Below are 23,903 nucleotides of genomic sequence, written 5' to 3'. Positions count from 1 at the left end.
GATACTTCAATGAACGACATCATTTTTTGACCAAGGGCATGGTATTTATAACAAGCACACAGCCCCCACCGTGTTGCAAATCCTCTCCTTTCCTCCAGCCACCGACAAAAACACCATTTTTTAACCGTGGTAACAGACCCAACAATCATGTACTAGAAAAAAACACCCCATAGATGCATGCAACAGAGAGCTGCGATCTTGTTCGGTACACCGAATTCATGCCACTACATATCCAGAACATTATTCATCAAGTGGACAGTCGATGCTCTCATGACCGTCTCGCTCGCAGAGAGCACACCACTTGGACTCATCGATGACACCCGATGATTTACCGGCGATGGGAGCCATGGATGAGCCAAGGGATGAGCCCTGTCCGCTAGTGCCCTTCAGTCCTTCCATGACCACATCCCGTCCTGTCTTTAGTGCGGGGGAAGTACCAGAATGGATGGACGAGGCTTTAGTCTGGAGGGGTTCGGTCTTCTCAACTGGGAGTTCATCGGCAAGATCATCGGCAGCATCGTACTTGGGATTCTTCTGTTCAGCTGTGTTTTGGCCAGAGCCGAACATGCTGGTGCAGTTCAGGATGTCGTGGCCGCCTGTTTCGCAGATCTCGCACCACATGGTATCCTCGTCGGAAGAACGTTCAGATTCATGCATAGTTTCCAGTCGCGATTGAGAAGAGTTGGATGTACCACGGTGATGGTGCGGCTCGGAAGGTGCGTCGTGCCAGTCGGTCGGGACCACTGTACGGTCCGAAAGACGGTTGGGGTTGGGGTTATTTGAGTGGTTGGAGATATTGCCCGCAGAGTGCGATGGCCTGTGTTGCTTTGGTGAAAGAGTGATAGTAGAGCTGCGGCCGCGACCACCAGACTGCAGGTGCATTTCTTGAAGTTGATGCTCGAGCTCTTCGATCCGATTGTCTTTGCGATTTGTAGTTTCTTCCACCTCTTGCAGTCGAATCTCCAGCCGAGCAACGTGCTCCGGTTTATGATCAAGATCCGTCAGGCCGTTCTGTACCAAGCCTGTCGCGCTGGGGTTTCCATGGCTCAATGAATGAATAATGGCCTTGAGTCCTCGGATCTCATCATCCTTCTGGTCCAATTCACTATTGCTCCTAGGCCCGTCTGCGGCAGCATGTGCATCTTTCAGTGCAGCAGCGGAGTGGTCACGCTCTTTCTTCAGCTCCAATTTGGTGCGCTCAACTTCACCGCGGAGGAATTCGACTTCAGCCCTAGCCTCGGCCTCTCCACGCCGGGCGTCCTCGAGGCCTTCCTCTAGCTCCGAGACCAGCTCTTCCAACTGCTTGAGCTGCTGCGCAACAACCTCAACATCTTCACCGCGATCCTGTAATTCCTTGTTCTGCTGCATAAGCTCGTCAAGACGCTGTTCATAGACACGTTCTGTTTCAGAGGCCGCGACCTCCAATGTGTCGAGGGTGCTTCTGAAGTCTGCACGGTGGACGTCGAATTCGGCCGTTAATTGGGTAATCCGCTCGTTGCGTTCGCGTAGCTGTGTACGAATCGAATGACCTTCCGATCCCTCCATCTCCTCTAAGGTCTTCTGGAACTCGTTCAAAGTCCCGGACTGCTCATCGAGCTGTTTGTCTCGGTCCAGAAGCTGCTTCTCTAGACTCTTGATCTGATCCTTCAAGTCTTGAGTCTCCGATGAGAGCGGTCGGTGGAAGTCCGATGGCCGTCCATTTGACGAAGCATCGTCGTCTACACTTAGTCGAGACGAGGGCCTATCAGATAGCCGAGACGGCGCCTTGACGGGGCTACGCATGCCACTGTTCATCCCGTTTGTCTTGGATGCTGCTGATGGTGTACGCAAGCCGGCCAGGCTTAGTTTCGGAGGCGGGGGCACGCGCGGGGATTCGGGTCGAGGGAGAGAGGGTCGTCGGACTCGAGGGCGGGGAGTAGCAAGAGGTGCACCGACAGATTTGCTGAAGTTGGCGGGTCCTCCCCGTGCAGGAGGTGAGATATTCGAGGATCGCCTTGTGACATACTTGCTGTTGTTCATTGGGACAAATATGCCAGAACCCGGGATCGAGGTTGCAAAGTACTTCCTACCGTCGACATCGCCGTTGTTTTTACCTCTTTGCGCGTGTTCGGAGCTCAGTTCGACTCCTGCAAATCGTCCGGCCTTCCCTGCTACCGGTCCCAAGTATCTGATCGTCCCATACATGCCACCGGGGACATTCACCACGTCGCCGACCTGTACATCATCGGGGTGCGCCATTGGAAGGGATATGGGCGATATGAATATGAGATTGAGAGAGGGTAAGATGCAGCTTTTAAACAAAAAGCTCCGGGCGAGTTTCAATAGCCCCTGGAAGGGTACAGAAGTCAAGGGTGTAGAGGTAGCGTTGGGGGAATGCAAGGATATTAAGTTGACGGCCTAACTCCCACCATGGCGATTGGAAAGTAAAAAAGAGAGAAGTAAATGAAAAAGACAGACTCAACAAGTTCCAGCTGAACCGGTTAGAATACAAGAAAAGAAAGTGATCGAGAAATCCAAGAACGATATAAAAAGAGAAAGGGGGGTGGAAGACAACAAATAAAACGACTCCACTCCACGTAATGCCAACCATTGACAACTTCGACTTCCATCATCTCTCTCTGCATATACAATCCTTACCTCTCTACATCTCCAAGACACATATCCTCTACGACGTTCTTGTCCATTCTGTACTAATTATTGCGCATCTATCACCTACGTGCCGGACGTCGCCGGGCCCCAAGACCACTGCCTCATATCGCAGTATACATCATGGCGCAATACTTCTTCGACCTCTTGTACACCTTCACGGATTGCATGTGTTGCTTTCCTAGCTCCCCACAGCTAAAGATAAACAACCGGAGTTTCAAGCTCCTACGTTTGTTGGGCGAGGTATGGAAACCCGAGAACGATAGCTGCAAGCTGGTATGAACTGACAACGCCACAGGGCGGATTTTCCTACGTCTACCTAGTCCAAGATAAGGCGAGCTCCGAGCTATTTGCGCTAAAGAAAATCCGCTGTCCATTCGGCCAAGAATCCGTATCGCAAGCCCTGAAAGAAGTTGAAGCCTACAACATCTTCAACGCCCAACCCAACATCATCCACTCGATTGACCACTGCGTCTCTACAGAATCCGGCTCAAAATTCAGATCCGATGGCGGAGATCCAGGTTCAAAGACAGTCTATATTCTACTCCCATACTACCAGCGCGGGAATCTCCAGGATGCCATTAATGCCAATCTGGTCAACCACACCAAGTTCCCAGAGAAGCGGCTGATGATATTGATACTCGGTGTTGCCGACGCGCTTCGCTCGATGCATCAGTATCGGGTGAAGAATGGAACGGCATCTACGCGAAAGGCGAAGGGTGTTCGGAGAGAAGGCGAGGAGATCGATGAAGAACGGACCATGCAGATGAAACCGAAACGGAGGGCTAGCCAACACATAGCGGAGGATGAGGAGGACGAGGAGAATGCGCCTTTGATGGATGACGAGGTGACCCGGAGTCAGGAGGGTGTTGAGGATGGGGACCTGCGCCCCTATGCGCACCGAGACGTCAAGCCTGGTGAGTTACCGTTTTGGCTGCCGAAGCAGAAATTCCAAATCGACTCGACGTGCTGACTGTCGTTTTAGGAAACATCATGATCGACGACAACGGGAAATCACCCATTCTGATGGATCTGGGCTCTTTGGCGCCCAGCCCGATCGCCATTACATCCCGCTCACTCGCCTTGGCGGTGCAGGATACCGCAGCAGAACACAGTACGATGCCATATCGCGCACCGGAGCTCTTCGATGTCAAGACAGGGTCGATTATTGATACCAAGGTTGATATCTGGTCGCTAGGGTGTACACTCTACGCCTGTCTCGTCGGCAAGAGTCCCTTCGAGGCGCGCAGTGAAGAGACCGGTGGTAGCTTGAGCATGTGTGTTCTTGGCGGTGACTGGCGATTCCCTGATGAAAAATCCGGTGCTTCTAAGGGCAAAGCTAAGTTGGGTGAAAGCGAGGATGCATCCAAAAACGATACCCCTGCGATCAGTGCACCCGTCAAGGATATTGTTCGAAGGTGTCTCACTGTTGAACCCTCGGAACGGCCCGACATTGATGAACTTATCGAGCTCATGAAGGGTGTTATTGGCGAGATGCCTGAAGATGATGCGGCGGGTCCATCTCATTAAGATCCACTGGATCTTGCGTGATCCCGATTTTTGTTTGCGTTCTTCTCCTTTGACTGGCAGGCTCCGTATGTGTGCGATTTTTTTTGCTGTACATTATGAATGCGAATTTGAATTTCCTAATATCAGGGCTGATCACCGTCTACTTTTGCTTTTCGAAGTTACCCGATCTATGCGTTGCAACCCATAACATAATTCCATTCTGACGATACTTGTCTTTTACTCCACCTGTTACTCGATCGTGAGTGATGTCGAATACATCCGATATGGCTTCATGATGACGAAATGCCGAACTTGTCCACAATTCAAATGAAGTTCATCTTTCAACCCCGAAGATCAACCCACACCAAAGAGAATCCAGCACAATGACCAGTACCTTCGATGGCCAGACTCTGGGGGTGGATGTGACAAAGATGTTCCCAGACCGGGTGATGCGAAAAACATGTACCGCCACAACCCCCAAAGAACTCATTATATAAACTTACAAACTCCCCAAAGTCCTAATATCCGGTCTCAAACGAGGCGATCTTGCAGCAACAACTGCAGATGCCCTCGCCCACGGCGGCGCAAAAACCATTATATACACGGGCCGGTCACAGTCCGAACTACAGCCTACGATCGATCATATCAACCGGAAATATAAAACGGTCAAAATGATCTTTGTGACGGCCGATCCCGGCAGCCTGGGTTCGTTCCGCGAGGCAGCGCATGCGATCAAGGATTTGGGCATCTCGATTGATGGCTTCATTGGGTTTCCTGATGTTATGGCCGTACCATGGGAGCTGACGGAGGATGGACTCGAGTCTCATTTCCAGAAGAACTACCTGTGTTATTTTCTGCTGCTGACTCTGCTATGTGACGTTATGGGGCCCCGGTCGAGAGTTGTTTTAGTCACGTCGAGTTTGCGGAATGAGGCGCCTGCGCCTTCGTGGGATGATTTGGAGTTTGAGGTGAGTTTGGTTCTGTTGGTTGGGGTATAGGCTGCATGCTTGCTGGTGGTACATGCTGACTTTTGGATAGAATGGAGAAAATTACCACAGTCTCGATGGTTATTCGCAGTCGATGCTCGCGATTATCTTGTTTGTCAAATCTTTTGCGAAGAAGTATAGGGGATCCATCACTGCCTTTTCTGCCAATCCCGGAAGTAAGTCAATAGGTGGAGGTGTTTTTCGGTCATTCTCACTGGATTTAGATACCAAAACCAATGTCCAGACATACGTTGCATTGGATGAGATCAAGTCCTGGCTGCAGCGGAAGAAAGAAGGTATGTCCCAATAGCAGATCGCAAAATTTCCGTTGATTTGACGGGATTTCCTACAGCGGGCGAAGACATTCCGGTCCTTTTACAGCAAGTGCCGAAATCACTCTCACAGGGTAGTGCCACGGTGTTGCGTGGACTGCTCGACCCGGAGCTCGAAGGTAAGAAATTGTGATCATCAGGGGTATATGCATGTACTGATTGGATATGAGGTATCAGTCCAATCTGGAGCCTTTCTTGATCATTTTCAGATACCCAAGTTACCGCATCTTGACTTCCCAGCCGGGGAAGAAAGTGCAGAGGCGTTATGGAAACGAAGTCTTGACTTAGTTGATCTGTTTCTTTCCAAAAAAGGGAAGATGGGGAATTAGACCGTAGGAAAAAAGGGCTCCAAAGGGCTCCAAAGGGCTGACTAGCCCTGTTAGTCTCACCAGTCTTGGACTAAATGATGTTCTTCATTCATTCTCCGTATTGAACTGGAGATATCCTTTGTGTCGAATGGTTCGAAAATGCTATGCAAGGCCAAGCGATATGATAAAAAAAAAACCAACACATAACCGCAGAGGTTGTGGGGGAAATGCTAGTTCAAGCTCTTATCTTTCTCTCGGTCATCTTCTTGCATGGGTGTCGATCTTCCTTATATCATTCTTATCTTTTCATCCCTGTTCTCCCCCTCCTACATCTGGTTTGACCTTGCGTCTTGCTTTCATCTTTCTTCCTGCTCCTGGGATTCTCTCATATCTGCGTGAACTGACATTTTCACTGAACCACAAACGTCGCATCGGAAAGACCAGTGCTTCATCATGGCCCCAGTCATCGACAGCTCCTCCGTCCCTGGGACCGTGACTCTAGTGGACATGGATCATATCTTGGAGACTCGGCACTTGAACCACGGAGACCATGATATTGTATTGATCCCTACCCCGTCAAAAAACCCAGATGATCCCCTTAATTGGAGCCCGCAACGGAAGCTTCTATCGACTGTTTGCGTGAGCGTGTGAGTGCAGGTCACAATAGACTGACCAAGGACTCAGGGTTGATGTTTCATGTTTCTAGCTATACGATGTTCTCGGGAATTGCCTGCTCCATCGTTTACTCAGTGATTAAGCCAATTCACGAACAAATGGGATTGCCTATTAGCACCCTGAACGAAGGAAGTGGGTACATGTTCTTGTTGGCTGGTTGGGGCTTGCTGTTTTGGCAGCCTTTTGCTATGCAGTATGGCAAGCGGCCGACATACATATTGTCATTGATAGGAATCTTGGTACCTCGACCTCAACCTGGTGGATATCACTAGAGAATTAAAGCTAACAAATCCAGGGTATGACGATGTGGGGGTAAATCAGTTACTATGCCTGCAATAGGACAGGACTAACACTGAGCAGACCATACGCAAGCACTAAGGGTCAATGGCTCGCACGAAACATCATCCTAGGTTTCTTCACTGCACCCGTGGAAGCGATTCCTCAGATATCAGTCACGGACGTAGTAAGCAAAACCCACCTCAGGAAAGAACCCAACGCTTACACAGCAGCAGTACTTCACCCACGAGCGAGGAGCATACATGGGTCTCTATGCATTCTTCCTGGCAGGAAGCAACTACTTTGCACCAGTCATCTGCGGCTTTATCGCCCAGTACCAAGGTTGGCGGTGGGTATTCTACTACCCGAGCATCTTTGCCGGCTGTGCCATAATCTTCCTTTTCTTTTTCTGCGAGGAGACAAACTTCATTCGAGCGTATCCCGATGAGCCTAGTGCTTCCACACCCACAGAACCTCCAAAACTCGGCTCGGAGGACGAAAAGGAAAAATCTGCGGCTCTTGATATGGAAGCTGCCACTGGGGTCAGTATAAGGTCGGGCCACACTAAGAAATCATTTGCGAAGAAACTGGCGCTTTGGGGGCCGAGGCAGGAGCAGAATACCTTGTTCCGGCGATTATGGCAGTGTCTTTACTTCCTTTCGTGGCCTGTTATCTTCTATTCTGGGTATGGATATAACATTTTTGGGACGTGATGTATGTTTAGACTAACTTGTACAAAGCTTCTCTTATGGATCCTATCTGGTGTACTTCAACATCTTGAATGGAACAGCCTCTATCATTCTTGGCGGAGAGCCATACCACTTTGGGTTGGTCTTGTTTTTTTTTTTCTTACTCAATGAATGAAGCAAGCAAACTAACCAGTCCCAGATCTTCCATGATCGGTCTGAGTTATCTAGGGCCAATCACCGGAGTAATCCTGGGGTGAGATTTCCAGCATGGCCCATTACTGCAATCAAAACTGACAGAGATAGATCCCTCTTCACTGGCCGGTTCAGCGACTGGCTCACAATCAAACTCGCCCGCCAGAACAATGGCGTCATGGAGGCAGAGCACCGTCTCTGGCCCTTCCTCGCTTGTATAGTACTTGTGCCTGGTTCTCTTATTCTTTGGGGTGTCGGTGCTGCGCACGAGATTCACTGGTTTGGACTAGTTGTTGCAATGTGCATGCTGGCCTTCACGAGTACCTGTGGCATCACGCTCAGTGTCAATTACTTTATTGACAGCTATCAAGAGCTGAGTGGTATTGCCATGGCTAGTGTGATTCTGGTTCGGAATACCATGTCTTTTGCGATTGGCTATGGGTAGGGTTTTCTCTTTAGATTCTAGTCGAAGACACACACTAACGTCATTTAGGATCACGCCCTGGATTGAGAACATGGGGTACCAGAACTGTTTCATCTCTGCTGCTTTCATTGGCATGGCATGTGCTTCAGTCTTCCTCTTCATGATCAAGTTTGGAAAGACCTTTCGCGAACGTTCTCGCGAGAAGTACTGGAAGCTGGTCCAAGAGAACTGGGAGAATGGCATGGGCAAGTAGACTAAATGCTCAGGTACCATCGACTTGTACAGCTTCAATCAATTGATGATTTCTTTTTTTTTGCGGGCAGGGAAGACGAGGTAGAATTGGCGTTTTTGTTTGGATTGCTGCGTCCGGGGCCCAGAGTTGCTCTGAGACCCAGGGGATGTCTTTGTCGCGCAAGACAACACCGTGGTCGGTTACAGGACTGGTGATTGTGTCCATAGAGAGGCCCTGATAATCTGTCATATCGAATTGATCGCCATTGTCGTTGAAGGTGATTGTTTTTTTTTTGTTTTTTTTGTTTTTTTTGTTTTTTTTTTTTTCACGGTCGTGGCTTGGGGTAGTTGAAGAGTTTGTTGAAGACATGGATGGAGGGGTTTGCTGTGTAGATGTGGGAGACGAGTGGTTTGGATATTTTGGTTCTAGGGCTGCGTATATAGATGGAAGAACTATGTTCAGGGAGATGAAGGGGATTGAGATTTAATTCTCTCCTATTTCTACTGTGCTACTGTCTATTCCCTTCATAGCCTATGTCTTATTCTTACAACTCTTCTAATCGACGGCTAAATCAACACCACGGCGCATGGAAATGATCAGATCATAACCTGGACAGCCTATATAATCGATATACTCTTTACCATCTATTCAAAATCACTTCAAGTTCCAGCGATGCGACTCCTCCGCATACGCCCTTTGTAATGCCTGTTGCCACTCCAACTCCATCTGGCGTAGTAGCTCATCTTCACTTTCACTCATATTCTCCCCGTTCCCATTTTCACCAGCCTTTCCTTGTGCAACAGCATCCATCTCCATATCCACATCCTCCTCACATCCCCTTAGCCCAAAAAACTTTCCCATCCTCTTTATCCTCGTAGGGAGATCAATGGTCGTCTCCTCCGACGTGCCGATCCACGGGGTTATATAGGTAGGATAGTTAAAAGTTGCTGGGACAGGCGGGTAGACCTGATGGAAGTGACGGGCGAGGTTATCGACCTGCTCCGAGGTCAGAAGGTTGTAGGCCAGCATATTTCGTGGGAAGTCCAGGTGTTCGAGGCCTGTTTCGCAGTTGACGAGGGGCCAGAGGTGGGAGGAGAGGTGGCGTAGGAGGGGGATGAAATGGGGGTGGAAGTTGGGACTCTCTCGGAAGGGGACCTTGGCATACTTGATTAGGAGGGGGGATTCGGTGGAGTCTAGGGGTGTTAGGCTTGGGGAGGCGATGCTCATTGGGCTGAAGGGGTCTGCTAGGGTGGTGGTTGATGCGGTGGAAACTGAGAGGGTTCGTTCGGAGAGCCAGCTGATGCTGTGGGGGGATTTGGGGGTTGGGGGATCATTTTCCATTTTGATGGTGGAGGTAAGTACACGATGCAATGTATGAACTATCGAAGAAATGAAGGACAGTTATATGTAAAAGTATGCGATTGTCGAAACCTTCAAAGAACATCGACAATGAGATGAAACATCCCGAAACAGCCTGACAGCACAAAGACATCGTTCTGAAATTTCCAATCAAGACGAGCTTCAAGCAGAACTCTGTTCTTCACCCTTTGTTTCCAAGAAAAGAACAATGCCCAGGTTCTTCAATATCCCTCATATACGTTTCATATCCAAGCTTGGTCTTCTCCCGTTGGCCCGAATGGCCAGCTCAAAGAGACTGTTGTCATCACAGCGACAGACTGCCCACTCCGCGTGACAGATCGGGTTCCTCAGACACAGCCGGAAGTCCCACGTACTTGTTAATCCAGTTCAAAACGGTCTGGTGCCACATGAGCGAGTTTTCGGGGTTCAGAACCCAATGATTCTCGTCAGGGAACGTTAGGAACGCACTATCGACTCCACGCATCTGGAGCACATTGAAAGCAGCCAGACCCTCGGCGATAGTCAAACGGTAATCCAACTCGTTATGAATGATCAGATGAGGCGTGTTCCAGTTTTCAGTGAACCGCGACGGATCCCACTTCGCCCAGTTCTCGGGCACCTTCCAGATCGGCCCTTTCAGGTCGTGCAGAGGGAAGTATTGCTCTTCACTAGCCATCTGGGAAGTCATGCTAAACACTCCGTCGTGCGTAACCAACGCCTTGAACTTGCGCCCAAGCGGATGGCCCTGCATCCAGTTCATCATGTAGCCGCCATACGAGGCTCCCAGTGCAACCGCGCGTGTGGTGTCGACATAATCTAGGTGCTGCTCGATATAGTCGAATCCCTTGACCAGGTCCTCGTAGGGCCGACCGCCCCATTGTCCCTGGATCCCATCGGTGAAAGGCTGGCCGTAGCCAGTACTGCCTGTTGGGTTGGGAGTGATCACAACATAGCCCTGTTCGGCGAAAACAGCCGGGTTCCAGCGTGTGCTCCACTGGTCGTTCCATGCGCCCTGAGGTCCACCATGAATCAAATACGCAAGTGGGTATTTGCTCCCGGGCTTGAAGTCGGACGGCTTCACGACCCACGCGTGGACAGGGTGGTCTTCAGCTCCCTTAAACCAGATCTCATCGACCTGGGACGGGGACAAGCCAAATGCACTGCCGCCCCGCGCGTTTGAAGATACCATTTGGACATCATCTGGGTGGGCTGGGTCGATGATGGTCCACAGGCTGTTATCGACCAGGCTGCTACTAGACACGAACAGCTTGGGGGATTTGGCAGCTGCAGGAACGGCGTCGTTCACGTATCCCGACCTCGTCAGTCTCTTCAGAGAGTCGGGCCTGATGGAATGCACATTCTCTAACGGCAGCTGGTAAAGAACTCCACGGCCAGCCTCCTCGACATGAAGTAACAGCGATTTGTCATCATGAGCAAACGACACGGCCGAGGGACTGAGATCCCAGTGTCCTTTACCATCATCCGACTGGAAAATTTCGATCATGTCTCCATTCCAAGGGTTGGGAACATAGAGAATACGGTTCTTATCGGACTCGTAGCCATCCTCGCGCATTACTAGAACGGCAATAGAGCTACCGTCCGAGCTAAGGACAGGAGACGACATCGCGCCCTGGAGACCGGCGACCTTGCAAATTTTCGGTTCAGGCTCACTCACACTCATGCTAGTCCACGAGAACATGGGAGTATAGTAGCAAGAACAAGAAGTATGAGTTGCGGGATTCAGGTCAGGATCTTTCGCAATAAAGACAATAGCCGACGGACTGATATCAAAGTCCCCAGTTCCACCAAAAGGCGGAATCGGCGACTCGACGCCCACCAATCCCGAGACCGCAATCAAGTTCGTGAGGCCAGAGATCGAGTACTTGCCAGCCAGTCGACGGGCTGGTGACAGAGGAGCCTGTTTCAGCAAGCCATAGAAGATCGCGTTCTTCTGGGGCTCGACATATGAGTCCCAGTGTCTAACAAAGAGAGATGTGTACAGTTTACCAGTTGTATGAGGCTTCTTCGCATCATGGGGATTATACAGCGATCCGTCTGTATTGGCTTTGCCGGTCACGGCGAAGCCGACTTTCCCTGGCTCCAGAAGGACTACCTTCAGGTCCGATACGGGACCCGGAACAGTTCCTGCGGTGTAGGTTTCATCTGCCTGGCGGGCATCACCGACGACAAAGCTCGTATTGCCATTGCCCTTGTTCTTCAGCCAGACAATTTTGTCGCTGTCATCGACCCACTGTGGGTTACTGGCGCCAGGGTCATTGGTGATCAGGGCAGAGCGACCGGAGCTAATGTCGATAACGCGAATTTCATTGGTCTTGGAATGCGACTCGAAGGAGTAGGATGTCTGCGTGTAGACTGCTAGGGTGCCGGCCGCATTGGGGACGGCTGAGGACCGCCTGGGCGCTCCGAGCAGGACCCTGGAGGAGAAAATTTCAGCCCATTGCTCTCGAGTATGCATTGAATATTGTTGTCAAATTGTCAAGTAGATAAGCACTACTTACTCGGGAGTGAACTTCATGTTCCGAATGGCCATGTCAGATCTATCAGATCGTATGGGAGATAAAAAAGGAAGCTCGGTGAGCTTCCACGAATTGAACTTAATGAAGCTATCAAGAGGCAGATGAGCAGAAAACGGGAAATGGGGTTGGAGAGGGGGAGAAGAGAGAAGTTGGCGAGCAGCGTGATCATGCGGGGGGGGGGGGGGGGGGGGGTAGTGGTGCTGATTGGGTTAAGCGCCATGTACCTTGCAGGCACGCAAATACAAAGTTACATCGAAAAAAAGAAAGAAAAATACAGAGAAAAGCAAATTTCATGTGTAATATAGGACACATTTGGTATCCTAAGACTTCAAAAACATAACTATTATTACAAATTGTAAACCAGATCATGACATTTACTCTACTTCCTCTTCCTCGCTCTCATCCTCATCCATTCCCTCTGCCGCATTGACACTGAACGTGGGAGCCTGATCCACGCCAACATAGCTGTCGCTCATGAGGTAGAGCGTCAACTCATGTTCTCCGGGCGTAGGGACCACATATTCCAGGCGCAGCTCGAGCTTACGACCGATGGTGACACGTTTGATGGCCAGCAGGCTTTTGGTCTTCTCGTCACCAACAACCAGCCACCAGTTCTCCATCTTCTGGCTGGGGTAGAACGGTGCGTGGACGGTAGCGTCGGGCTCCTCATCTTCTTCGAGATCTCGCTCGATCTTGACCTTGAGATACGCGGGTTCGCCCGAAGTGATGCCTTCCGCATCCTCAACTTCGAAGTCAAGCTCGATGTTGGGGTACTTCTCGTTGGTGAAAGCCGCAGCTTGCGCCAGTTGCTTATTATCGAGGCCAAGGCGCTTGACCAAAGTAGCGTAGTTCTTGTTCTCAGATGGGTCCATGGCCTCCATAAATTCAAATATATCGTTGATCCTGTACGAAAGGAGATTAGTGAATGTGCCTAGAGACTTTTCTGATGATTCATACTTGTACTCATTGGCCACCTTGATCACATCAGGAGAGAAGTGCGGAATTTGCTTCAGGGGGCTGTCACGATCCCACATGGCTTGAACCACCATCTGGGACAGTTCCATTGCGTTCATTGCGTTGAGATGACCCTCGGATGAGAGGACATCTACACAAGCACTGAGCAGGTTGAGCACCTTGCGAACGATGTCTTCCTGATCCTTGGCAAGATCTAGAGGGAGCTGCATACGGGAGAAGTGGGCCTGGAGGAGGACGAAGGCCTTAAAATGAGGAGAGTCGAAGGAAACCTCTGACATCTTGACAGGTACACGATCATACACACGGCGGAGAATATGATTCTCATGGCGACGCATCTGGATAGACTCAAACTCAGTCGCCGAGGTGACAATCTCCAGGATGCCCTTGAGCTTCGTCCGGGACGAGAGAGACAACAAAAAGGTTTGCATTGTGATGAACGAGATGTTGTAGTAAGCGCCGATCATGGCAGCGTTCAAAGGCGAAACACTGTCATCTTCTTCATCAACGTCAATGATCTTCGCCTCTGACAGTTCCTTCAATGTGTTCTCCACCAGCTCTGACAGGAATGTGCTGAGTCCCTCATGGCTCACGTCGCCAAGACCGTAGAAACTGGGATTTGCAAGGAGACGGCGATAGAAATAGGTATATGTCATCCAATCAACCGCATCCTGGGTGGAGGAGATGGTCCTCGTGCTGGCTTCAGTCACAAAGGCATCGTGGAGGTAGACCTGCAGGTGACTCTCGACGGGCAAGGCCTCGTTCAAGAACTTCTTGTAGTAGTCACGCTTCACCGCTGGCACCATAAGAACACCACGGCCGAGCTTGTCCTGACCGGGACGGGAGGCTTTGCCGAACATCTGCAGGATATCGCTGATGGGGTAGTCGATGTAGCGATGCTCACGGCCATCGAAAAATTGAGTGTTCATAACGATGACCAAGTGAGCAGTGATATCCAGCTCCCAACATACGTCTCTCGAAGCCAACAACACCTGAATCGCACCAATGCTGAACAGATGCAAGACAATGCGCTTGTCAGTGGCATTCAGAGCCTCGTGGTAGTAGCCAATCCCGTGAGAAAGCGATGTGGCAAGGGTCTGCTCGTGGACACGCTCAAGCAAAGGAGCGAGCTCACTGACATCGGCGTTCAGGAATCGATCTTCATCGTTATCGATGGCACACGCTGAGAGGAGATCCGCAGCAGTTGCACGGACCTGCTTGCGGCTTGGAACAAAGACCAGAGCAGGCTTGTCGTGGGAAAGCTGCAAAATGGACTGGTATGCCGGGCGAGCCATCGCCAGCATGGCAGAGGGGAAATGGGGAATGGTGAAAGACTGAAGGTGAAGCTCCAGAGGCACAGGACGGGCATGGGGACTGAAGTTGTAGATTGTGTGCTTGTTAGCACCGATCCACTCTCCGATGTCGCGAGCATTGGAAAGAGGCACGCTCAGACCAACAATACGCATGTCGTTTTCAGTCTGGAGAGCAATGTAGTGCATACGAGATACAATCACTTCGTACACGTATCCAGCGTAGCCGCCGAGCAAGTGAAGCTCGTCGGGGATGAACAATTGAACTGTCTGGACGTTCTTGCGTCGCTGCCACTGGCGAGACAACACGTCCCACTGAGTGGGGGTGGCAAGCACGAGATCAGCCTGTTCGAGAAGCTTCAGATCAGCTGTGGTTTCTCCCGTGAGCTTGACAATGGTTTTGCTTCCGTCTAGTCCACCAAGGCGCTTCTGCCAGTCGGCTAGTCGGTGGTCTACAAGCTCCTGGAAGGGCGCAATGTAGACTGCACGGCCGCTTTCCTGTTTTGACCAGTGACGAAGCAAGGCCAACTCAGCGCATACAGTCTTTCCACTTCCCGTGGGAGCACCGATGAAGATGTTGTCATCGGTATCAAATACTGACTTGAAGACTTGAGACTGGATCTTGTTGAAGTGCTGCCAATTGGGATACAGCGCTTGGTATTCTTCGCGCTTCAGTGCCTTGACGGGTGCGCGCTGCATGTCGAGCAGAGGTGTGTGAGGAGGGAAGCGCTCGGGGAGAACCAGCTTCTGGAAGGAAACGGCAATCTTCGTCTCGGAATGCATCCATCGGTCAGACACAAGCGAGATGAAGTAGTTGGGTGGCATGGGTTCGGTGACAGGAACAGTAAATTCGACAAGATGCTCATTCATTTCGGACTTGGCAAACTCAGCACGAAGTAAGAATCGATCGTGGAACAAGATCTCCTCTCCATCACAATCCTCAACCAAAATCCAAAAATCTTGAGCATTGCCGTGGATTTCGTCATCCCACACAAAGTTGGGAGAAATGGTCAACTCTACACGCAGCATGGATCGCGTGATGGGCTGCACTTGAGCCTGAACATCGAGGCGAGGGAACTTGGACACTAAGTCGCACACAACACGCCCAGCCTTGGGCATGCTCAGAAGCTCACCCATGCGGGGAGGATCCAAATCGAAATAGCTTCCCCAAGGCACATCAATGCGTTCCGCCTTTTGCAAAACATCTCTTGGGCAGTGGGGGAATTGACGAAGGGGGGACATCGTTGGCCACATGCGCTTCTCGGCCATTTTGCAGAGATCGAGGGCAGTCTTGGCCACTGACGCCCAGCCCTTCTTCAGGCAAATCTCGAAAATAGCGCGGATGATACGCCCAGCAGATTGCGTGACATAGACCATGTCTGCCATCAGCGCAAGCCCCTCAAGCTTGAGTCTGGAAATGTAAGCCTGCAAAAGAACATTGATCTTGGCATGGGGCTCATCAATGGTTTCCTTAACAGGGACGGGCACCCGACCAAGGAGTTTTCCGAGCTCAAGCTTCTCGTCCTGGCGAACTGGAATGTACTTGAACTCATCGCTCAGAGCAAAGATTCGGAACAATTCAATAGTCGTAATGGAGGGTTGAAGGTGCTGGGAGTAAGTGAGCATTGAGTTGTGACCAATGTAGTAGTGCGAAGAGATACGTCCAAGCTCGGTTGATTGCAGACGTCCGGTCTTCTTTTCATACTTGACGAGACCGGCCTTCTCGAGGACCGCAGCGGCGGAGTGAATAAGATCCACTCGCTTTTGCTCTAGGGCATCGTCGTTGTGATAATCGGCGCCAACACTGTACAGGCCAGGTGATCGGAGCATCCGAACGTAAAGGTAAGTGTAGCTTAGCCAATCCACACCTTCATCGCGGGTACGAACGTTGCCAAGTACAATCTCAGCATTCAGATTATCCGCCAATTTGCTCATCAGCTGCGACTCAATTGGAAGCTGTTGGTTCAGAAGCGAGAGATAGTATTGGATCTCAGCTTGCGATGTGATAATTATACCCTCACCGAAAGTATCATATTGGGGTCGGCCAGCTCGTCCCAACATTTGCAAAACGTCTTGCGGGCTCAATTCGACCCAGGCACCCTTTTCGGGGGAGTAGACCTGGGTTCCCTTGATGATGACAGTGTGGGCGGGAAGGTTGACACCCCAGGCCAGTGTCGCTGTACAAACGAGGACCTGAATGCTTCCATCCGCGAAAAGTGCCTGGACTGAATCACGATCGGCAAGACTCAGACCAGCATGGTGAATACCAAGACCGTACGGCATAAGGTCCTTCAGGTTAGCATCATCCACAGAGTCTGCTTCTTCGGAGAGAATGGCACGACTAGCAGCATCACTGCGCAGAATCTGACCAATGGTTTCATTCTCAAGAGCTTTATCTCTGATGTACTTGGCGGTCTTGGCGGTCTCCTTTCGAGAGTGGACGAAGATAAGCATTTGGTTTCGGTTTTGGCCGACCTGCTCCATGACCTTGGTGTAACAGATGTCGTTCATCGTCTTCAGCTGCTTGATGGCTTTCTTTTCGGTGACACCAATGAACTCCTGCTTGAGAGGGCAAGGACGGTAGCTGCCATCGAAATGGAATATGCCCTTCACAGGATCTGCGCGTAGGAAGCTTCCCACATCACGGTAGTTGGGAAGGGTAGCACTGAGACCAACGATCCGCACGGGCTCTCCGGTCTGCTCGGTTTTGCGAATCGTTCGGCTGACGATGCTCTCAATGACGGGGCCACGTTCATCGTGGAGAAGGTGAATCTCGTCGATGACAACAAGGCGAACAAGATTGGTGTAGCTAGTCTCGGTTGCCTTTCTGGTGATAACGTCGTACTTCTCAGGGGTGGTGACGATGATCTGGGTATCGGCAATTTGCTGCTTGGTGAGCTGACGATCACCTGTAAGCTCGGAGACTCGGATGCCGTAAGGCTCTAGACGCTTGCCAAGGTTGCCAACTTGTTCTTGAACCAAAGCCTTCAAGGGAGAGATGTAAATAATTTTGAAGTCATCCAGCATAATCTCTCCTGTTTCAGGGTTCCGATTCTTCCCGATTTCTCGAAGGATTGTGAGCATAGCAACATTGGTCTTTCCGGATCCTGTGGGAGCACAGACAAGCATGTTTCCATCGTCATGGAACGCTGAAGGATAGCACTTTGTCTGCACACGGTTGAGCTCCTTGGAGGTTCCAAATCCAACACGGGCCCACTCCGGCAGCTCGGTGGTCGGGATGTTCTTCTCTCCGGCCTCCTTCTTGGCCTTGGGCGGTGGCACATGGATCTCTTCGTATCCCTTGAATGCTCTCTTAGTCGAGCCCTGGGGAAGCTTAACATTGGGATTGGTCATAAGATGGTTGCCTTGATGGAAGACCAAATTTTCCAAATTGATCGTTCTCTTGGGCTGAAGAATGCCACCCTCGCCACCTTCGGCGGGTTTTTGGTCGGTAGTTGGGCCTGACGGAACATCGACATCCATCAAGTCAAGCTTAATCTTCTTATCGGGTGGTGCTCCAAGTTCGTCACCGGCCTCTTTGCCACGGATTTCATCGAGAATGGCACGCTGGCCGGCCTCGACCATCTCAATCTCCACGAGATTGCGCGCATCGGGATCCTCTGCGACTCTTCTCCAGCGGGTAACCCAGACGGCCTTGTCGCGGTTGATGACTAGTTTCGCAACAAGATCGGGATGGTCATAGTCAAATAGTTCCATAAGGTCATTTTCAACGTCGCGCAGAGGTTTTAATGTTCCGTCCTCGTCCTTTCCGCCGAGGATTTCAAGTGCCTGATCTGTTTTCTCATGCTGGATATGAGCATCTCTGTATATGGCACCGATTTGACGTTGCAGCCAGTAGGCATCGATTTCGCGTGCGGAGACCTTCAACCCAGTCTTTTCTGCGGCTTTGTCACCTCCGTCGAGACCTCCGTCAATGACCATTTCATCTCCATCTTCGTCTTGGGCTGCTGCAACATCGTCGAGTGCGAGTTTCTCTTGTTCGTCTTCTTCGTCTTCGTCGCTGAGATCGTCCTCGTCTCGAACTTCGTCCACGGTTCCCATGCGCTCATCGTCTTCATCTTCTTCATCGAAGACGACAGCAACACCTTGGCGTTCATCGAGTTCGCCGCCTTCTTCATCGATGCCGCCCTCCATCTCTTCCTCTTCGTCCTGGGCATCGTAGTCTGTAATCTTTTTGCCCAGGTTCACGAGCTCGTTGAACTCCTTAGGGTTCATTGTAGTTCCCAAAAGATCATCAATCTCCTTCTTTTTATCGAAATCTTTCATATCCTCATCCTTGAGTAGTTCCAAAACAGCGTCGGCAGCACTTCGAACGACTTCATGGGGGACATCGCCCAGCTGGCTTCCGGTAATTGTGAGAATAAGGTCATACGTGGCTCGTGTGGCGGGTGTGCGAGGACGATATTTCAAGCCTTCAACGAAGGCATCGGCTGCTGAAAGGATACCCTGGCCCCGTAGTTGTGCTGGTTGGCCGCGGTGGCGCTTTTTCTGTTCGCGTAAAAGCACATCTTCACCTTCGCCGATTGCGCCCCGCTCGAGACCTGTCAGAGCTGTCTTCTTAAATTTTGGCGCATCATCACGCGCGACTCGTCCACCCATTTCCCGGATCCCAATGCGACCAGCGAGAGACTCCGGGTCTCCAGTGGGTTCGTCATGGGTGCGACTGATAAAACGACGGTCCGCCTGGAGAACCAGGTTGGACATCGCCGAGTACTTGTACTGCGAAATATTTTGGTCCGCCATCTTATTGGTTGTATGGCTGGATCAAGAAATAGAAAAACGACGAAGGAAAGAGTGAGTTGCGACAAGAACCTGCCTGCGGAGGGTCAAGATTCAGGCCGCGCCGAGACACGAGATAGCGGCGATTGATCAATTTCAAATGGTCTCACAAACCTGGCTCATCCTCCTGCCACAAGCAAAGTCACTTGTAAGGGAGAAATATCAGCCAAGGTTGTAGATAGATGAAGCCAAAGAGAGCAGTTCGGGAAGATTTCGGTGGCGAAGGCGGAAGGAGGGGAGCTTGGATAATTCTGCCACCCCAAACGGTTTGTAGCGCGTCACAATCATGTGCCGTGGTCTGTCGATTTCTCATTTAAAGCCAGTTTACATGAGGCCGTGGACGATTTTGAACCATTCATATTATCGTTATAGCATACACCGGGCCATTTGTCACCATGCCCGTCGACCTTCCATACACGCACGCGTGCCCACTACCGCACCGAAAGTTTACATACGAGGCGCAAAAACTGAATCGACAGTAAAGTTGAAAGACCTTCCACAAGGAGTTTTGAAACTCAAGGCATATGATGATCGAGTGGATGAGGCACCTCGTTACCCAACTGTGGTACAGGGGCACCGGAACAATATGCAAACGTTCAAGAACTGTGTAATCTTGACCCGAGTCGGGGGCTTCTATGAGGTACGACAATAGGCACTACATGGCTAGAGAAACCCATGCTAAGAATGTATTCCGTAGCTCTATTTTGAACAAGCAGAGGAGCTGGCACCATTGCTCAATCTCAAGCTCGCGACCAAAAAGACGAACGGTGGGCCAGTTCCAATGGCTGGCTTCCCCTTCTTCCAGCTCGATCGTTTTCTCAAAACCCTCGTCGGAGATCTCAACAAGTATGTGGCTATTAGCGAAGAGTTTGTTATCAATGCAGAAGACAAGGCACGCACAGGAGGCCTCATGTTTGATCGGAAGGTGGCTAGAATCATCACACCCGGCACGCTGATTGACGAGAAGTTCATTGATCCTTCCGAGCATAATTTCCTGTTGGCCATATACTTGGATGTCCCGTACTTGCAATCGCAATTGAAGCAACACGCTGACAATGATCTCCAACCATCGCATCAGCATGTGTTGTCCTCTGTACCCCAACAAGTAGGATTGTCATGGCTTGACCTCTCGACCGGTGATTTCTTCACTCAGCTCACAACGACCCAAATGCTTCCATCGGCGATTGCCCGAATTGGAGCTCGTGAGATCTTGGTAGATCAGAGTGTGCAAGATCTTATTGGACATGAATTACAAATGCTAGTCGGACATGATCATCGCCTTGTCACCTTCTTCCAATTCCCTGGAATATTCAAGCCGGTATCTGAATGGGGGACAATGTTAGAGTGTCCGGTTCCCGAAGATGCTCTCGCCTCATTCACACCGGAAGAAGTAGCGGCTGGTTACAGCCTGCTCGAGTACACTCGCGTGCAGTTGCAAGGATCAAATCTCAAGCTTCAGCCTCCTATTCGAAGGCATTTGAATGAATCAATGGGCATTGATCGTAACAGCATGAGTGGCCTGGAGATACTCGAAACAGCAAGAGACGGTTTTGGGAAAGGAAGTCTTCTGCACGCTGTGCGAAGGACTTCTACAAAAAGCGGTGCACGGCTTTTACGAGACCGGTTAAGTACGTCCAACTACAATTCTACCGTTTACGTGTAGCTCTTACTAATGCATTCCACGCAGCCTCTCCATCTACATCCTTACAAGTCATCAATGAGCGTCTGGACCTTGTCTCGGTTTTCATAGAGCATGTAGAGCTACGTGACAGCGTCATCCAACTTTTGAAGCGTAGCCATGATTCTCAGCGCCTGGTTCAAAAATTTGCATTTGGGAAAGGAGACCCGGATGACTTGATATGTCTCTCCCGTGCCATTGAGGCCTCTAAGGAAGTCAGACAAGTTCTTCTAGACCACAATAGACTTGCGGTTTCGTCCAGCACTTCAGATTTAAGTCACAGTCTTACTATTATGATCTCACGGCTTTTTCTCGATGGTCCCATCGCGCTAGCGGGCCGGATTCTTGCGGCCATTGACGAAGAAGGCTTACTCCAAAAGCAACGCCTCGAGGATAGTACCGCCGCAGAGGCAGCCAATCTGGCACAAAAGGTAACTATGGATGAAGCCACATCCAGTGAACTGGAAGGACTGCCGAAGAAGTTCAGAGCGAAGAGGGGCGAGCGAACAGTTGTGGCTGATACGGACTCCGGTCCCCTCGATACCTGGATTATGAGGCGTGATGCAAGCAAGAACTTGCATGCACTCCACGCGGAGCTACAACGGTTGGGCGATGAAAAGACTTCATTGACTCAACGTTTCCGTGATTCGGTCGATTCGTCAGCCCTGAGCCTTAAATGGACCCCAGGTTTGGGCCACATCTGCCATGTCAAAGGGACAAAAATTTCTCAAAAATCCCTAGAAGACTTGGGGGTCACTCGAAATGTCTCATCGACCAAATCTACCCGGTCATTCTATCTACCAGCCTGGACAGAGCTAGGGGTCAAAATGGACCACGTGAAAATTCGGATCCGTCAAGAAGAGCAAACGATCTTTGAATGCCTACGCCGTGAGGTTATCCTAAACCTTGTCAAAATCCGCCGAAATGCGGCAGTCATGGATGAGTTGGACGTGGCGTGTTCATTTGCAACACTCGCTCAAGAACAGCAGATGGTACGGCCGATTCTCAACGACGGTACCTGTCATAAGATTATCGGTGGAAGACATCCCACGGTAAAACTGGGTTTAGAGGAACAGGGACGATCGTTCGTGAGTAACGATTGCTTCCTGGGCGATTCCGAGCGGATCTGGCTTATCACTGGCCCCAACATGGCAGGCAAAAGTACCTTTTTGCGACAAAACGCTTTAATCACGATTCTCGCACAAGTCGGATCTTTTGTACCTGCAGCTTATGCCGAGATCGGTATTGTCGATCAGATCTTCAGCCGAATTGGTGCAGCAGACGACCTCTTCCGTGACCAGTCGACGTTCATGGTGGAGATGTTGGAAACAGCTACCATTCTCAAACAAGCCACCCCCAAGTCATTTGTGATTATGGATGAAGTGGGCCGAGGCACAACCCCCGAGGACGGCACATCTGTCAGTTTTGCATGCCTGCATCACTTACACAATCACAACCAGTCTCGAGTGCTTTTCGCTACTCATTTCCATGCCCTTGCGGATATGACAGAGGACTTTGATAAGTTGGCGAGATACTGCACAGATGTGAAAGACATGGCTTCGGGTGCCTTCTCTTTCGTCCACCGGCTGCGAAAAGGCGTCAATCGCCAGTCTCATGCTCTGAAGGTTGCTCAATTGGCTGGTTTGCCGAGAGAGACCCTCGACCTAGCTATGCGAGTCCGCCAGGAAATGAAGGATAAGATCCCACCATATCGAGTTGACGAAGAAGATCAACCCTAGCCTGAGGGTTAAATTTCGTGGTGGATAATCACTTCAAGGTAAACACTATCCACTACTGTGTGCAATTTTTTGTAAAATTTTTCGGCTTCTCTTGTCAAAGATACCACCAAATCGCATAGCGATGTTGGCAAATGTGCCTTCCTCGCATCTTTTTTCAATACTGACTGTCGAGTTTTTGGTTTCAACCCAAGAACTCAACACTTGTAAGTAGACAAGCATCTACACATCACAGCTTAGCCGACCATAGTTTTGCACCCTTCTCAACTCGCCTAAGCTGACCCTTCCGACCAAGATCAACAACTATACCCTCCCCAAACGCAGCTTCCTGACAATCCTCATCTCCAACCCCATTAACAAACTGCACAACAACAAAATCAACCCTCCTACGGCCCAAAACTACCATAGGCGCATGCCACGTCCCAACCCCATAAGTAACAGCCTGGCCGCCACGCGCCACAAACGCTTTAATATTACTCAGATCCGGTGGGTCACGAATCTTAATCGTCTCGCCGGTCTCATTCTTAGCGTCAGCAGTCTTCCCTTTCAAAGTGGGCGCAACCACCACCAAGAACAGTGGCTCTTCTTCACCATCCCCGACCTTCGAATGGGCTGATAGATCCACTGGAATGAAAGTCTGATTCGTAAACGGGTGGCGCTCAAGGATGCCCACATCAAACACCTCACTGTCAGGCAATTGGGCACCGGTGCTGAGAGCGCGCAAGGTGCGCGGGAAACAGCAGAACATGGTCATGCGTGCCTCGGAGGCCTGCCCGCTTGGACAGGCATTCGTGTAGCGGTCGAGAAGCGGGGCGATGGGACTGTACTTGAGAGCGGAGTTTTGGTTCGCCAGGTCCGGGGTTGGGTCGTGTGGCGGCAGGGATGATGGTCGAGTAATTGTGTTTAGTTCTCTCGGTAATGGCGATACCACTGCTGTGCCAAATTGTGCGAAATTCTCCCGTGTAAGAGGCTCCGGAGTGAGCGTCACTGTAGGGTTGGTCAAGAGGATCGGCGCCATGATGGAATTTTCGGCATTAATGTGTGTGGGGGCGTGTATGTGTTGGTCAATCTCTTGGGGCCCACCACGATCTAGCGTGCAGGTATGCAACTCTATGGGAGTTAGAGCGCGGAAAGATTGATGTGGCTAAATGAAGCTTATGCGGAGATGTCGGCGTCCTGCGGTGATAAGATAAGCGGCCGGGGAAGTACTTGGACATGTAATTTGGGTCAATTTTGCAGTAT

The 23,903-nt window shown here is 50.7% G+C and overlaps 9 protein-coding genes across 9 annotated transcripts; 4 read left to right on the top strand and 5 right to left on the bottom strand.

Moving 5' to 3' along the window:
• Positions 1–240: 240 nt before the first annotated feature.
• Pdw03_5359 (Noc1p protein, putative) lies at positions 241–2,238 on the bottom strand (the record flags this gene model as incomplete). Its single annotated transcript, XM_014683471.1, has 1 exon — positions 241–2,238. One exon carries the CDS (start codon positions 2,236–2,238, stop codon positions 241–243), a length of 1,998 nt encoding a protein of 665 aa, XP_014538957.1.
• A 531-nt stretch (positions 2,239–2,769) lies between these two features.
• On the top strand, positions 2,770–4,176 carry Pdw03_5358 (Serine/threonine protein kinase, putative; the record flags this gene model as incomplete). The annotated part of the gene is made up of 3 exons (XM_014683472.1): positions 2,770–2,889; positions 2,945–3,563; positions 3,632–4,176. The coding sequence occupies 3 exons, from the start codon at positions 2,770–2,772 to the stop codon at positions 4,174–4,176; spliced, it is 1,284 nt and encodes a 427-aa protein (XP_014538958.1).
• A 362-nt stretch (positions 4,177–4,538) lies between these two features.
• On the top strand, positions 4,539–5,802 carry Pdw03_5357 (Oxidoreductase, short-chain dehydrogenase/reductase family, putative; the record flags this gene model as incomplete). The annotated part of the gene is made up of 6 exons (XM_014683473.2): positions 4,539–4,617; positions 4,672–5,123; positions 5,194–5,317; positions 5,366–5,437; positions 5,494–5,592; positions 5,651–5,802. 6 exons carry the CDS (start codon positions 4,539–4,541, stop codon positions 5,800–5,802), a joined length of 978 nt encoding a protein of 325 aa, XP_014538959.2.
• A 432-nt stretch (positions 5,803–6,234) lies between these two features.
• On the top strand, positions 6,235–8,290 carry Pdw03_5356 (Major facilitator superfamily domain, general substrate transporter; the record flags this gene model as incomplete). The annotated part of the gene is made up of 9 exons (XM_066101039.1): positions 6,235–6,428; positions 6,488–6,695; positions 6,752–6,768; positions 6,817–6,919; positions 6,969–7,417; positions 7,473–7,559; positions 7,621–7,674; positions 7,725–8,054; positions 8,107–8,290. The coding sequence occupies 9 exons, from the start codon at positions 6,235–6,237 to the stop codon at positions 8,288–8,290; spliced, it is 1,626 nt and encodes a 541-aa protein (XP_065957979.1).
• Positions 8,291–8,923: 633 nt separating this feature from the next.
• On the bottom strand, positions 8,924–9,610 carry Pdw03_5355 (Arabinanase/levansucrase/invertase; the record flags this gene model as incomplete). Its single annotated transcript, XM_014683475.1, has 1 exon — positions 8,924–9,610. The coding sequence occupies one exon, from the start codon at positions 9,608–9,610 to the stop codon at positions 8,924–8,926; it is 687 nt and encodes a 228-aa protein (XP_014538961.1).
• Positions 9,611–9,932: 322 nt separating this feature from the next.
• On the bottom strand, positions 9,933–12,179 carry Pdw03_5354 (Oligopeptidase family protein; the record flags this gene model as incomplete). The annotated part of the gene is made up of 2 exons (XM_014683476.1): positions 9,933–12,063; positions 12,148–12,179. 2 exons carry the CDS (start codon positions 12,177–12,179, stop codon positions 9,933–9,935), a joined length of 2,163 nt encoding a protein of 720 aa, XP_014538962.1.
• A 360-nt stretch (positions 12,180–12,539) lies between these two features.
• Pdw03_5353 (Pre-mRNA splicing helicase, putative) lies at positions 12,540–19,211 on the bottom strand (the record flags this gene model as incomplete). The annotated part of the gene is made up of 2 exons (XM_066101038.1): positions 12,540–13,068; positions 13,123–19,211. 2 exons carry the CDS (start codon positions 19,209–19,211, stop codon positions 12,540–12,542), a joined length of 6,618 nt encoding a protein of 2,205 aa, XP_065957978.1.
• A 622-nt stretch (positions 19,212–19,833) lies between these two features.
• Pdw03_5352 (DNA mismatch repair protein Msh1, putative) lies at positions 19,834–22,664 on the top strand (the record flags this gene model as incomplete). The annotated part of the gene is made up of 3 exons (XM_014683478.1): positions 19,834–19,887; positions 19,945–20,875; positions 20,935–22,664. The coding sequence occupies 3 exons, from the start codon at positions 19,834–19,836 to the stop codon at positions 22,662–22,664; spliced, it is 2,715 nt and encodes a 904-aa protein (XP_014538964.1).
• Positions 22,665–22,890: 226 nt separating this feature from the next.
• On the bottom strand, positions 22,891–23,679 carry Pdw03_5351 (Ureidoglycolate hydrolase, putative; the record flags this gene model as incomplete). Its single annotated transcript, XM_014683479.1, has 1 exon — positions 22,891–23,679. The coding sequence occupies one exon, from the start codon at positions 23,677–23,679 to the stop codon at positions 22,891–22,893; it is 789 nt and encodes a 262-aa protein (XP_014538965.1).
• Between the last annotated feature and the right edge of the window lie 224 nt (positions 23,680–23,903).

Source organism: Penicillium digitatum, chromosome 6 (genome assembly GCF_016767815.1).
Source record: "Penicillium digitatum chromosome 6, complete sequence".
Lineage (NCBI taxonomy): Eukaryota > Fungi > Ascomycota > Eurotiomycetes > Eurotiales > Aspergillaceae > Penicillium > Penicillium digitatum.
Note: the sequence above shows the minus strand (reverse complement) of the source record. Positions and strands in the feature narration are given on the sequence as shown.